This window comes from Capsicum annuum, chromosome 6 (genome assembly GCF_002878395.1).
Source record: "Capsicum annuum cultivar UCD-10X-F1 chromosome 6, UCD10Xv1.1, whole genome shotgun sequence".
Taxonomy (NCBI): Eukaryota; Viridiplantae; Streptophyta; class Magnoliopsida; order Solanales; family Solanaceae; genus Capsicum; species Capsicum annuum.
Genome location: NC_061116.1, coordinates 124506570 through 124520686, shown reverse-complemented (window position 1 = coordinate 124520686; position 14117 = coordinate 124506570). Strand labels below are relative to the sequence as shown.

The window sequence follows — 14117 nt, the reverse complement described above, 5'->3', positions numbered from 1 at the left end:
TTATAATTCTATTATCTGCCAGATATAATTCTATTGGTGTATCTATTCCTTCTCTAAAACATGCTTTTATTAGTATCTCTGTACCTCCAAGGTGTACATATTTTATTGGATCTCCTTTACTTTTTATATCATTTATCTCTTTATTAATTATTCTTTTTGTTACTAGTGGTATACTAGCTTTGCCTTTTGCATATCTGCAGTCTATTACATGTTCTTTTTGGCATACTACATAATATTCATCATTTTTCCTAGTAAAAATATTTTTTATTGTTGGTATTTTAAATATTTTCTCTACACTTAAATCTAATTCTTTGCCTTTTATTTCATCAAATATGTTACTATCAAATATTATTTTTTGTTCCGTTCCTTCATCATTTAAATATTCTTTCTTTGTTATTATTTTTATATCTTCTTCAGTCATTTGATTCATCTATTTCACTATCTATTTCATTATCTGTTTCGTTTTCTGAAATTTCATATATACTATTCTCACTTTCTAATTCATAATCTATATAATCTATCTGCATATATTCTGTATTATCTATTTTTATTTTTGATATTTGTTTATTTTTTGAATTTTTAGGTAATTTACAATCTCTAGCTAAATGGCCTAACTTTCCACAATTATAACAAGTACATTCTTTTATAGATTTCTTCTTTCTATATGGTCTTTTATATTTATAATTTTTTACATAATATCTTTTTCTTGGTTTCTTATATTTGTATTTTGATTTTTTATATTTCTTATGTCTTTTTCTTTTCTTATAATATCTTTCTTCACATCCAAATTGGGGTGCTATTTTATTTTTGCAACATGCTAAATTTCTTATTAATGTTTTTTTTCATTTTTAATTCTTCTCTATATTTTTCACATAAGTTTCTATACCATTGTTGTAAAAAATTTATTCTTGCTCCTAACGTATCTACTATTTTTGCTTTTTCCCAACTTTTTATTATTTTTGAACTAAATGGCTCGGGTAATTTAGTAAAATATAATTTTCTTATCTCTTTACTTTCTTCTATACTATATGCTCCTTTATAATAATATTCTTTAAATGCGCGAGTATATTCATCTATATAACACATATTACATATTGCTAATTTTAACATTAAATTTCTATTTGTATCTTTTTCTTCATCTTGTTCTTCTTCTATTGTTGTCGTACTACCAAATTCATCTTTTATAGTTGTTTCATATTTTTTTAATAGTTCTATAAGTGTTAGTTTAGTTGTTGTTGATGTTCCTTCTATAGGTTTATTAGTTCTTAATACTTTTTTGCTATTTTCAGTTAAATTTGAAAACCATAGTTTTACTGATCCTATTAGTGTTCTTTCTGTATATTCTGGTGCATCTGTTATATTTATATTATTATCTAATAATTGTTTTGTCATATATCCTATCCATAATTGTATTGTTTTTTCTGTATCTATTACACAGTCTAGGTCTAAAAAGTTATAATTTTTATTAATTATTTATTTTGGTGTCCATTTATCATATTCATTATATTTTTTAAACTTATTCTTATAATATATAGGTTTTCTTATTTCTGTTGTTTTAGGTATTATATTTTCATTTTCTTTTTTATCAAGAGTATTTATTTCTGTGTGGGTACTTTCTAAGTTTTCCTCATTAATTTCTTTTTGTTTTTCATTGATTTCTAAATTTTTTGTATTTGTTAATATTTCTGTATATGTTTCACTATCTTCAGAATCATAATTATCTGTCTCTGTCTCTTCAACATCTATATTATTTATTTCTAATTCTTCGTTTTTTATTTCCATTTTTTTCTTAAATTGATTTATTTCGTTCAGTAATTTCTGTTCTCTATCTTTTTCTTCTTTTTCTTTTTGTCTTTGTTCATACAACTTTTTTAACATTTGTAGTTCTTTTTCTAATTCAGCAATCCTACTATTTTTAGTTTCTTCTATTTTTCGTATTTCTTCCGTAGTTTGTTGTTTTATTGTTTCTATTTCCTTTTTCCTATCTATTTCTTCATTTTCTCTTTCTATTCTTACCATTGCTGTCAATTTATCTTCTAATTTTAATTCTTCTTTTTCTAACATTAGATATAAAGGTTCACCTATTTTCTTATATCTCCTTCCTAGATTAGAAAATACTATTTTTATTTTTGATCCTTCGTGGTTTTCATATATTTTTTCATCTATTATAAATTCTTCTTTGTTCATTTTATTGTGAATAGTTCATGTTGATATATATATATTCTAAACTATCTATTTGTGATTCTAATTTTGATATTTCATCTTTTTGTGTATTTATTGAATTTTTACTAACTCCGGCAAATATATTATAATGTAGTCTTTTTATTCTTATTTTTAATTCTTTACGTTTTTTAGAAATAATTTGTTTTAATTCTTTGTATTGTTGTACTTTATTCATTTTAAATTATATTTATAATATCTTGGCGGATATCTAATTTTATCATAATTAGGTAGTATGTGTTTCATTCTCCTAGATTTTAAATGGATTATTAATTTTGATTCAATACTAAATATTAATGTAATTAAGTAAGCTAATCTTTGTGAGTTTTCTTTTGTTTTATTTAGACTTATATATTCTGAATAATTACTAATTAAAGATTCTTTAATTTTTCTAAAAGCTTCTCTATTTTTAAATGGTCTTCGCATAATTAATTTAATAATTTATAGGTAAATTCTAATAACTCTAACATATATCTTATTTCCGTATTTTTTGAATTACTGGGCTCTGATACCAATTGTAGGGGGTGCGGATATCTAATGTATGAAATAGATTTATTAGGTAATGTATGAAATAGATTTATTAGGTATTCCTGTATATCATTCTACATACCAAATTAATAGATAGAAAATTCAAATTTCAAAAATAATTTTGTATATGATATCTATATATAATATGGTTAAACATGGTTAAGATTGTGTTTGGTATAAATCTAGTTTTCAAATAATTTCACATAAAAATAATAACAGTTTTTATTGTAGTTTTAATACAAATTACATACATTGAGATCCCGATAAAAATACTATTTAGTAAATGATATATATATAAATCGATTTATTAATAATTTCTTATATCATTCCTCATTTTATTGCCATTTTCATTCACTAAAATATGTACAAAATTCTTGCATACTAACATATAAGAATTCAAAAAAAATAAAAAAAAATACGCCAGTTTCTATACAAATTTCAGACCCCCAAAAAATAAAAAGCACACCAAACAATACTTCATACATAACTAATACACCAATTTTGTTTGTTTCTAAATTGATATAAAAAAAAATTAAATAAAACAATTTATATACACGCATTTCATACATATAAGTAAAATTATAACGAGGTGAACGTACCATATTATGCATCCTACTCATACAATACATAGCGAAATAAAACCCGAAACAATACACAATAAAAAACTTTCACTACTAACGGAAAAAATAATAGACTGATCCAAAACAATTGAACTTTTCATTCATTCTTCACATAGTTCATGATTTTCTATTTTTTTTTAGAAGACTCTTAAAGCCAATTTTTCAAACATAATTGTTGATGAAACTATTTACAATCCCATGACATTACTAGATACTCCAACATCTGGACAAACCCACTCGAACAAAATGTAAATCTTATAGATTTTAATTCAATTCTTGACCTCTTAAAAATGTAGTTCTTCTATGTTTCAACCATCTTCATCTTCAAGTAAATAATTTATTTTCATTACAAGTTTGGCTGATTTTCAGAAGAAAAAATTGTTATACGAATACTTTCTCTATGGGAATATTTTTCTAGATCTGTATTAAGAGAAAGAAACTGAACAAGTAGATATTTCAGTTTATTATTGATTTATATAGAAAGAGATTTAATAAATTTGAAATATTCAATGTGATGGAATTAGGTGGATAATTATGGGAAGAAGGAATTTTCGAAATTTTGTTTTTCATTTACACTAACCAAAACATGCAAAATTAATAGAAGATAGATTTTTTTCCACTTATCTCTTTTAATAAATTAAAATAATTATAAAATTTGCTACAACTTACAATTAAAAACTTAATTTTATATTATAATTACTAAAAAGTAGAGTTATAACTTCCAATAAACTTTCTTAAAAGTATATCTAGGATAATTTTCAATTATATTTTCCCCCTTTTTTAAATTACATGAATAGCCCAATTACAAGGAGGGCCTAAATAGTTTAAGTCCAGGCCCAAGAAAAGCCTATCTAACAAGTATCGATCAATCCCCTATTAATATCCAGCAGTACTTTTACTTATCTTGGTTTCGAATGAATCTCAAGCCTCCATGTTATGCACTGATAATCGAGCAAATACAAAAATTAATAGATGAAGTCATTGGTTAATAGATGAATTCATTTTTGTCAAGATGTTTTTGTCTATTAATTTTGTATTTGTTCGGTGCAAAGTTCACATCGGCCTCAAGGTAAGTTTAGATTTATTAAATTTGCAAAGTTTACATCGGCCTCAAGGTAAGTTTGATTTGTGAAATTTTAATTCAAGTTTAGATTTATGAGATTTTAACCTTTTTTGATGATAATTATTTGTTTCTTTTTGGTGAATGTTTGGTTCAATCTTAAAAATGGGGCCTCATAAACAATTAGATCTATGAAATTTAGTAGGCGTTTGGACATGAAAATCAAAATTTTTTCACTTTACTTGGAATTTTTAAGTTAAATTGTGCTTGTGTTTATAGGTTTTATGACCAAACATCGATAGTTTGAATAAAGTGAATTATTTTCCAGAAAATAGTGAAAAATTGATTCTTAGATCTACAGAATTGGGAACTTTTTCTGTTATGATTTTGCTTTTAACCCTAAAATAAAAATGAATCCATATAAAAACACTTTTAAAATTTTTATGGGTTTAAAGATTTTTATGACTGCCCCAGAACCCACACCCGAGAACACAAATATGGTTGGCCCATACCCGAGAGTTTCACGTTCTTTCACTCAAAACCCTTCCCCTACACTCACGTTCTTTCACTCAAAACCCTTTCCCCCACTCACGTTCTTTCTCTCAAAACCCTTTCCCCCACTGTCTTCCATGTTTCACATTTTTTAAATCAAAACCCTTTCCCCCTGTTACTGTACTCCACTTTCTTCTAGCAATGGCGTCTAGAGCTCCTTCCGCCATTTTTTCCTGTCCACCCTGTAACGCATATGGTTTAGCGTGCGAGTCGACTGATTGTGTTCTGTTCCGTGTGTTTCTGGATTCAAACAATGAATGCTTCCAAACATTAATGAAGTTTTATAAGAAGCCTCAGCTGGTGATAATGCTCAACACTCTGTTGCGTATTGGGGATGTTATAGGTGATTCCAAATTCGCATTGGAATGGGCTGAGTTGCTGGCTATCCAAATCAGGTCGGTTCAAATGTATGTTTTTGTGAATGATTTTCATTTTGTCTTAGCTCGTTCCTTATTGTGAATTTCTGTATAGTATTTACAGATGTATGGTTGCTTTAGTCTGGTTTGAAGTGCTTCTAAACATGCTGTTTTTGGTGAATTCGTACTGAAGAAATTTTGTTCTATTTACTATTTGCTGAATTGAATTTATATGTTTTGAATAGATCTATCATATTTGTTGATTGGCTTAGTCGGTTTAGATATTTACTGCTCCTTAACTAGCATGTACTATGAAAATAAACATTAATTTGCTTGGAATGTTATTATACGCTCCTTAACAAGCATGTACTATCAAAATAAATCCTAAGACACTATCTACCAAAACAAATCTTTACTAGGCTCTTCCCTGTTTGCTATTTTTTACAATTAACAACACTTTTTTTTTTGGGCTATTGATCAGCTTAATATACAATCTGGAAATGCCTTGAATCGGATCATCGCCATCGAGACGTAAGCTGCTCATCTTTTTTACCTCTTTAGCGTCCCTATCTAGCAAATAGTAAATATTTTAGGCATGAAATTCACTTGAAGTAGATCTAGTTAAAGTGATCTGGAGAGCTATATATTGTTGTCTTGGTCTGGTTTGAAATGCTTCTAAACATGCCGTTTTTGGTGAATTTGTACTGATGAAATTTTGTTCTCTTTACTATTTGCCGATTGAATTTATATGTTTATGTGAATAGATCTATCGTATTTGTGGATGTTTAGATATTTACTGCTTGCTAACTAGCATGTTCTATCAAAATAAGACTCAAGTTGTTTGGAGTGTTATTAAATGCTCCTTAACTAGAATTTACTATCAAAATTAACCCTAAGATTCTATTTACCAAAACAAATTTCTACTAGGATTCTTTGTTTGCTATTTTTCACAATTAACAATACCTTTTTTTTCAGGGCTATTGATCAGCTTAATATAAGCTGCTCATCTTTTTTACTTCTTTTACCAAAATCTAGCAGTAGCGTCCCTAGCTAGCACGTAGTAAATATTTTTAGGCATGAAATTCACTTGAAGTAGATCTAGTCTAGTTAAGTTAATCTGGATAGCTGCTCTTATTTTTTCTATAGATATATAGGGTTGCCTTGGTCTTGTTTGAAATGCTTCTAAACATGCTGTTTTTGGTGAATTTGTACTGAAGAAATTTTGTTCTATTAACTATTTGCTGATTTGAGTTACATGTTTATGTGAATAGATCTGTCGTATTTGTTGATAAGATTAGCAGGTTTAGGTATTTACTGCTCCCTAACTAGCATGTACTATCAAAATAAGTTGTTTGGAATGTTATTAAACGCTCCTTAACACTATTTATGAAAACAAATCTTTACTAGGCTTCCCTGTTTGCTATTTTTTACAATTAACACCTTTTTTTCAGGGCTATTAAGCAGCTTAATATACAATCTGGGAATGCGTTGAATCGGATCAATGCCATTGAAATGTAAGCTGCTCATCTTTTTTACTTCTTTTACCAAAATCTTGCAGTAGCGTCCATAAGCTAGCACACAGTAAATATTTTTAGGCGTGAAATTCACTTGAAGTAGATCTAGTTAAGGTAATCTGGATAGTTGCTCTTGTTTTTTTTATAGAGATATATGGTTACCTTGGTCTAGTTTGAAATGCTTCTAAACATGCCGTTTTTGGTGAATTTGTATTGAAGAAATTTTGTTCTATTAACTATTTGCTGATTTGATTTATATGTTTATGTGAATAGATCTATCTTATTTGTTGATTAGATTAGTAGGTTTAGATATTTAATGCTCCCTAACTAGCATGTACTATCAAAATTGTTTGGAATGTTATTAAATGCTCCTTAAATAGCATGTCCTATCAAAATAAACCCACACTATTTACCAAAACAAATCTTTACTAGGCTTCCCTGTTTGCTATTTTTTACAATTAACTCCTTTTTTTCAGGGCTATTGAGCAGCTTAATATACAATCTGGGAACGCCTTGAATCGGCTCAATGCCATTGAGATGTAAGCTGCTAATCTGTTTTAAACGTCTTTTACCAATATCTAACAGTAGTGTCCCGAGCTAGCAAGTATTACATCGGTTATACTAATGAATGATTTACTGATTCCGTATGATATGTCTCATTCTTATATATTGCTCATAAAAGAAGGTTCTATCACATAATACAAAGAAAACCAATTACATTATATGTTCTGTTATTTTTTTGGCAATAAAATGTAAATATTACCATACCATAAAAAAATTTACACCTAAAGAGCATTCGCTAAGTCGACCCCCTTCCTATAACCAGTAATCTCTAGCAACTTATTCTCTAACAGGATCATTAACCCCCGCTATAAAGATGCTTGACTTCTCATTATTTGCAGTCAAACCTGTAGTGCTTGGGAGGTGCTGAAGTGCCTCCATGACTCTTAACTGTCTGTTATGCCCCCTTATAAAAGATCGTAAGATCATCAACAAATGTTGAATGAGTAAGTTGTCGGACTTTGCACATGGGATGATATTTGTAGTCTGGTAGGGTGCTCATTCTAGACATGGATTTCTCCATGACTAATACAAATAGCAAGGGGGATAAAGGGTCCCATCGTCTTAATCCCCCTTTTCCTTTAAAAAAAACCACAACCCTCTCCATTGATCTTGATTGATAAACTTGTAGTGGTTATACATTCCATCACTAGTTGAATAAACTTAGTAAGAAATCTACAGCCTTCCAACATTTCCTGCACAAAATCCCACCGAACCATGTCATATGCCTTTTAGATCAATCTTCATTTAGCATCTAGGACTTGTCCTCCTTTTATAGTCTCTCAGCTAATCATGGCACACTAACACATTTTGGATGAGTGATCTTCCCTTGACGAAGGCTGCTTGAGCAGGGTTCACTATATCAGTTAGGACACATGCAAGTCTGCTGCAGAGGAGTTTGGATATACATTTATAGAGAGTATTGCAGCAGGATATTGGCCTGAACTGACTTGCAAACTCCGGTTTTTCTACCTTTGGAATGAGTGAAATCATTGTAGCATTCACTTGTTTCAGTAACTTCCCATTGTGGAAGAACTCTTGCACTGCATCACATGCCTCATCTCCAATGATGTCCCAAGCAGCTTTAAAGAAGCCTCCACCATATCCATCTGGCCCTGGACTTCGATTTGCATTAATACTTTACATAGCCTTCTCGATCTCGTATAGAAACGTGTTACATGAGTCCTATCTGCTGGTCATCAGATAAAGTTAGTCCCTCCCTGTTTAAAAATACATTGATGAGCCTGTTTCCTATCTGGACCCTTCTCTCCTAGCAATTGTTGGTAGTACTGGACAAAGACTTCCACCACTTTATCATGTTCATGTTGCATCCGATTGGTAGCATCTTTAATCTGTGTCACACTTTGAATCAGTCTTCTTTTCTTGACAGAAAAGAAATGCGGAGTATTATCATCTCCTTGCCTGATCCAGTTAGCTTTGCTCCTTTGAATTAAGAAGGATTCTGCTAGATAAGAGGATTTCTTAAACTTCTGTCCCAAACCCCTCTCCACTTGCTGTAGTGTTTTGTCTGAAGGATTAAATTGAAGTTGTTCTTGTATTTTCTGAAGATTTTTCCGGTCTTCATTATCCTCCACCAGATTATTAAAATTTTGTTTGTGTAATTTCATAAGTTTCTGCTTCAGCATTTTCATTTTCCTTACCACCTGAAACATCTTATAACCTACAACAGGTTCATTCCAACTCCCCTCTACTAATTGATTAAAAGTAGAATAAGTACTCCAAATATTATAATACTTGAAAGCTTTCTTCTTAGTACCTGTTTGGAGCATTTGCACTACCACAGGCCACAGGGCAATGGTCACTTACTCCTTCTGGCAACACGTGTCTTCATACTAGGCATATTATCTAACCATTCACAATTCACGAACACCCAGCCTGTCTTTTTAAAAATCCTATCAACTTGTCTATCATTCCATGTATAGTTGCATCCAGTGTGAGGAAGTTCCTCCAGATCACATGCATCAATGCAATCTTGAAAGTCTTCCACCTCTGCTAGTGTAACTCTACTTCCTCCAATTCTATTCTCTTTTTGGAAAACAGCATTGAAGTCTCCCAGAACCATCCATACTTGATTACAATTCTGACTTAGCATCTTCAAGTGATTCCATAAGTCCAGCCTCTCCTCTTTTTTATTGTAAGCATACACAAAGGTCACCATGAATTCAAGCTGCATAGGTGTGTGTGCCACTTGACAAGTCACAGCCTGTGCAGTATCATGCTCTATCCTTACCGTGAACCAATTTTTCCTCCACGCAATAAGTATTCTCCCATTGTAATGAGAATGATGATTAAAATAAAACTTCCATTCATTAAACATATTGCTACTGTAACTACCTTGTTAGCCTTAAGTCTAGTTTCCGGAAAACCAATTAATCCAACCTCCAAATCATTGCAGAGGAGCTTAACCTCTTCCTTGTTTAGTCCATTAAGGCCTCTAGTATTCCAGCTCAGAATCTTAGCCATGACCGTTAGGGGGATGTCTGTCCCCCTAGGGCCAGCTTTAGTGGCTTGCTCAGTTCCATGGCTATACCTAGCATTTAAGAAGTGTTCTTTGTAGGAATACTAGGCTCCTCCATCCGCCTTCTCCAAGTATTACCCACTTGTTGCTTACTCACAGTTTTGTCTATTTTACTGTTAGGATCAGGGATGTGCCCCTGCTTTCTAGTATCATTCCCGGTGCTATCGATGTGTTGTTTATTTGCCTCTATAACAGGGCTCTGTTTCTGTATCACTTGTTCTTTGGCCTTCTTCTTCCTGCAATTACTCTCCTCATGTCCATATTTTTGGCACGAACCACATATTGTAGGCTTCTAATCATACATGACATTTTGCTCTACTACAACTCCTGTTTATTTTTAAAAAGCACTACTGTGGGCAGTGTCTTCCCTATTTTCACTTCAACTAGTATTTTTCCGAAGTTCAACCCAATTTTTTGTTCAGTATTGCTGTCAACCAGTAGAGGTTTGCCAAGTAGGCTCCCTATTTTGCTTAAACCTCGAGTACTCCAATATTTAAAGTCAAGTCCTGGCAATTTAACCCACATCGGAACTGATTTCAGTTCCTCCTTTGAAAAATCGCTTTCACTATAGGGGGCTTATTACCAAAATGATAGATACCACCTTCAATCACCTCAGTTTTGCCTGCAGCGTCCTTAAACCTCACCAGGAGTATACCATTCTTCAACATCACAACTTTGTCTATGCCTAGCTTTCCCCATATCCTCTGCACAAAACCATTAAGGACAACATAGGGTGGATGTGCACCTAAAACATAGCAAACTACAGCATTCTTCCAGCATTCTACTTCCGAGCTAATATCATCTTCCTCGATTTCAACCATTAATTGCTCTGCTTTAGTTATAGGTACTACATAATTCAATTTAAAACCAGCATTATCTGCGTTCTTTACGTCAAAGTTATCCCAGGCAGATTTAGCAGTGGTATGCTTGCCCTTACTAGCTGATCCTTCTGCAACCTCCACTTCATCAGCCCACGACATGGACTTTGGGATTCAACAATATCCAGCCGCTCTTGTACATTTTCTCTAGCCATAACCACCTTAGATTTGCGAACTATGTGTTCCTTACCCTCTCGCTTGTGTTCCATCTCACCCAATCGATCATACGTGCCATCAGTAGTCCGTTGAGCTGATTTTCCACTTGATTCCGCTTTCCTCATGTTCTCTTCATCACAGATTGATTTCCGATTGTCTGATTGCAGACCACTTGTTTCTCTGCAGCTGAACCACATTCAGTTGCTGTTTCATTTTGTTGTGTCCTTTGGAGAGCCACAATACGATTCCCAGTCCCTGTTCCCACCTTCGTTGTCTTTCCCTGTGCATTTTCCCCAATTTCAGTAGCTTGAGTCGAAGCTTTTGGCCTCCTACCCATAGTGGGCGCACGCTATGCTAACGTGCACCAGGAGAGCAGCAAGCTTCTCACTCAAGAAGAGGACTTTCTCTATATTTTCTGTTATTGATATATATATAAAACCCAGTTTCTGTTATAGACATCCTAGGGTCCTTATGGGATGATATAGGCTTAATGGCTTAGCTTTGTTTGACACTCCATTTTGGTCTCTACTTATTTGTATTGATTTACGCATAGTTTGTTACCTCTTGAAATTTGTATCAGAGTCAACAAAACCTAGACAAATTTATAGTTTTTTTGGTTTTGTTCATTTAGGATAGTGGTTTTATTGGAACCTGTTACCTATCTCTTTGCATTAGTCTCGCCCAACTCTATCTGCCAAGTCTTGGGCAAGTGAAAAATTCACATGGTGTTGTCTCTAGAGAAAGGTTCAGCTTTTTCATCAATTAGGGGTAGTCATATGCATGGCTCAAAAATGAATTCTCATTTTTTCTTGGATTGTCAATTAGTCATTATATTTTTTGTATTAATCTCTGTTCAAATGGAAAATAGTAATTATGGGGTCAAAGTATGCATGGCTCGGAAATCGAATTCTCATTTTTCCTTGGATTGTCAATTAGTCATTATATTTTTTGTATTAAAATAGTAATTATGGGGTCAAAGTTCATGGCATGTGCGATCCAAGGGTCTCTTTACCACATAATTTCATCTCTGATTGTTGCTTTTTTTTTTTCCAGAAATTTTGATGCTTTTAGAAATGTACAAGGAGCACGCAATATCAATCTCATCGAATCAGATGATCCGCAAAGAAGGTATGGTCTTGTTTTATTTGAAGTGATTTTAATTTTTAGTTTCCCAATTTAAACAATAAATTATATTTTCCAGGTTCATGGCACAATTCGGTCAACGCATGGCAATTGAAATTGACGACTATAATTTTTTTGCTGCGAGACAAAGCAGTTTAAATCTGATATTACTTCAGATATTGGCACAATTAAATGGGCATGTTTATATACTTTTCTTTTAAAGATTCTATTGTTACACATTCCTAAAATTCCGCCTCAGCAACTTTAACCACGACTGATAACCTCTTATCTGTTGTTATAGGCGAATAACTCATCTGGAGAGGAGGGGGGGGGGGGGGGGGCAGGGGTGAGGGCGGTGGTGGTGGAGGCAGGGGTGAGGGCGGCGGAGGTGGTGGTAATAGTGTCGTCAATGGTTGCGCCCATGGTGGCGGTGAAGTCTGATAAAATTCAATGGCAGAGCATTATAAGTTCTTATGCTTTGCACTTGAGATTTGTTTTGACAATCTTTTGTGTTCAATCCCGAAAATACAGCCGTTCTGTTTGGGTAGCCTGCCGAGGAAGTTAACTCACTGTTTCTTTTTCTTCCCAACTGTTTCTGTCGGTTTGTTTGATGCAATATTTTTGTTGAATGCATTATTCTACAAGCACAAGTATGTGGTAAATTGGCCATGGTTTGCTTGATGCACTATTTTGTGGTAAATTGGCCATGGTTTGCTTGATGCACTATTTTTGTTGAATGCATTATTCTACAAGCGCAACTATGTGGTAAATTGGCCATAATTGAGTCGTCGTCGTTGATGATAATTACCTATTGGTAATTGATAATGGTGGGTTATAATTGCGGTTAACAAAGTGGTGGTGGTGAAATGCCTATTTAGGAAGCACCTTAAGTGGATCCTCATATTTGGGAATATTATAATAAAAATTGCTGTATTCGTTCACGATTTGCGCTATTTTAATATAATTAGGTATGCACTTCTGTTTTCTCGGTTACTTTTAGTCGAATGCTGTTTCGATGCTACAAAGAAGAAGATATAAATGCGTACGTCTATTTCTAAATAATATGATTACAACATTTCTCATGAAGTGCATAACTAGGTTCTTTGTAGCTCTCTATCGTCTTTAACGTCTCCTTTGACGTGACCGGATCTATTCTGGCGATAGATGCTGGTGGTTTAATAGCGCCGGCAGCAGGTTAGTATGTCATCCTCCTCTCTCCTATGGTCTCTGTCTCTCTCGGTCTCTCTCTCCCATACTGTTCGTCCCAATCCTCTTGCCGGCGAGTGTGGGCTACAATCGTTTTGACTTGGTGACGGTAAGCTAGTGAACTGTGCCGTTCACAGGCAAGAGTTCGAACAAGAAAAAAAAAAAGAGAAGCAGATTCTGTTCTTAATCGGTTCGGTGACCCTCAAGTGAAACTCTGGCGACAATATTCCGGCGAACAATTTCTACATTAATTTGTCGAAATTCAACAGGGAACTTGATCTATAAGCGTATCCTGGTGACTTCTAATCCTAGCACTTTATTTTATCTCACTATTGTTGGTACCTTGACTGCCTTTAAATTTGGTGTGGATTGTATTGGGATATAGTGTTTGTTGTTCTTGGTATTTGGCTTTGTAAGGTGCTTTACGTGTGCTTTTTTTATTGCTTTTGTTGTTTTTGTACTGTTTTCATGTTTTTTGAGCAGTGGCTTTGGTAACTCATGGTAGACTAGGGTCTCGTCCAGGGGGCTGGGGGTGGGGTCGAGGTCTGGTGTTGGGTTAGGTTTGGGGGAGAGGGTACGTGTGATGGAAGAGATGATAGGTTGAGGGTAGCGTTTTGGAATATAGGAACCCTTCAGGGGAAGTTCAGTTCATATAGCTTGTGAAGATTATTAGAAAGAGGAGGATTAATATTGCGTGTGTCCAAGAGACAAGTGGGTAGGTTCTAAAGCTAGGGATATGGATGGGTATAAGTTGTGGTACTCAGGTAGTGAGAGGCGTAGGGATAAAGTATGTATCTTAGGAGAC

The 14117-nt window shown here is 33.2% G+C and overlaps 1 protein-coding gene across 3 annotated transcripts; it reads left to right on the top strand.

Moving 5' to 3' along the window:
• Positions 1 to 4274: 4274 nt before the first annotated feature.
• On the top strand, positions 4275 to 12827 carry LOC107873169. Of its 3 annotated transcripts, none has more exons than XM_016719916.2 (6): positions 4275 to 4437; positions 5818 to 5867; positions 6788 to 6850; positions 7327 to 7389; positions 12038 to 12112; positions 12186 to 12827. In XM_016719916.2, the coding sequence occupies exons 1-6, from the start codon at positions 4381 to 4383 to the stop codon at positions 12325 to 12327; spliced, it is 450 nt and encodes a 149-aa protein (XP_016575402.1). In that variant the 5' UTR covers positions 4275 to 4380; the 3' UTR covers positions 12328 to 12827. The 3 variants fall into 3 exon arrangements, with proteins under 3 accessions (XP_016575402.1, XP_016575401.1, XP_016575400.1); XM_016719915.2 differs by lacking the exon at positions 5818 to 5867 and adding an exon at positions 5260 to 5375 and having other exon boundaries at positions 4282 to 4437; positions 12186 to 12439; XM_016719914.2 differs by lacking the exon at positions 5818 to 5867 and having other exon boundaries at positions 4305 to 5375; positions 12186 to 12440.
• The last annotated feature ends 1290 nt before the right edge of the window (positions 12828 to 14117 follow it).

Coding starts and splice junctions, on each gene's coding strand:
- LOC107873169 (XM_016719914.2), top strand. CDS start 5,122: ATGGCGTCTAGAGCTCCTTCCGCCATTTTTTCCTGTCCACCCTGTAAC. Junction 6,851..7,326: donor CGGATCAATGCCATTGAAAT/GTAAGCTGCTCA, acceptor CCTTTTTTTCAG/GGCTATTGAGCAGCTTAATA. Junction 7,390..12,037: donor CGGCTCAATGCCATTGAGAT/GTAAGCTGCTAA, acceptor TTTTTTTTCCAG/AAATTTTGATGCTTTTAGAA.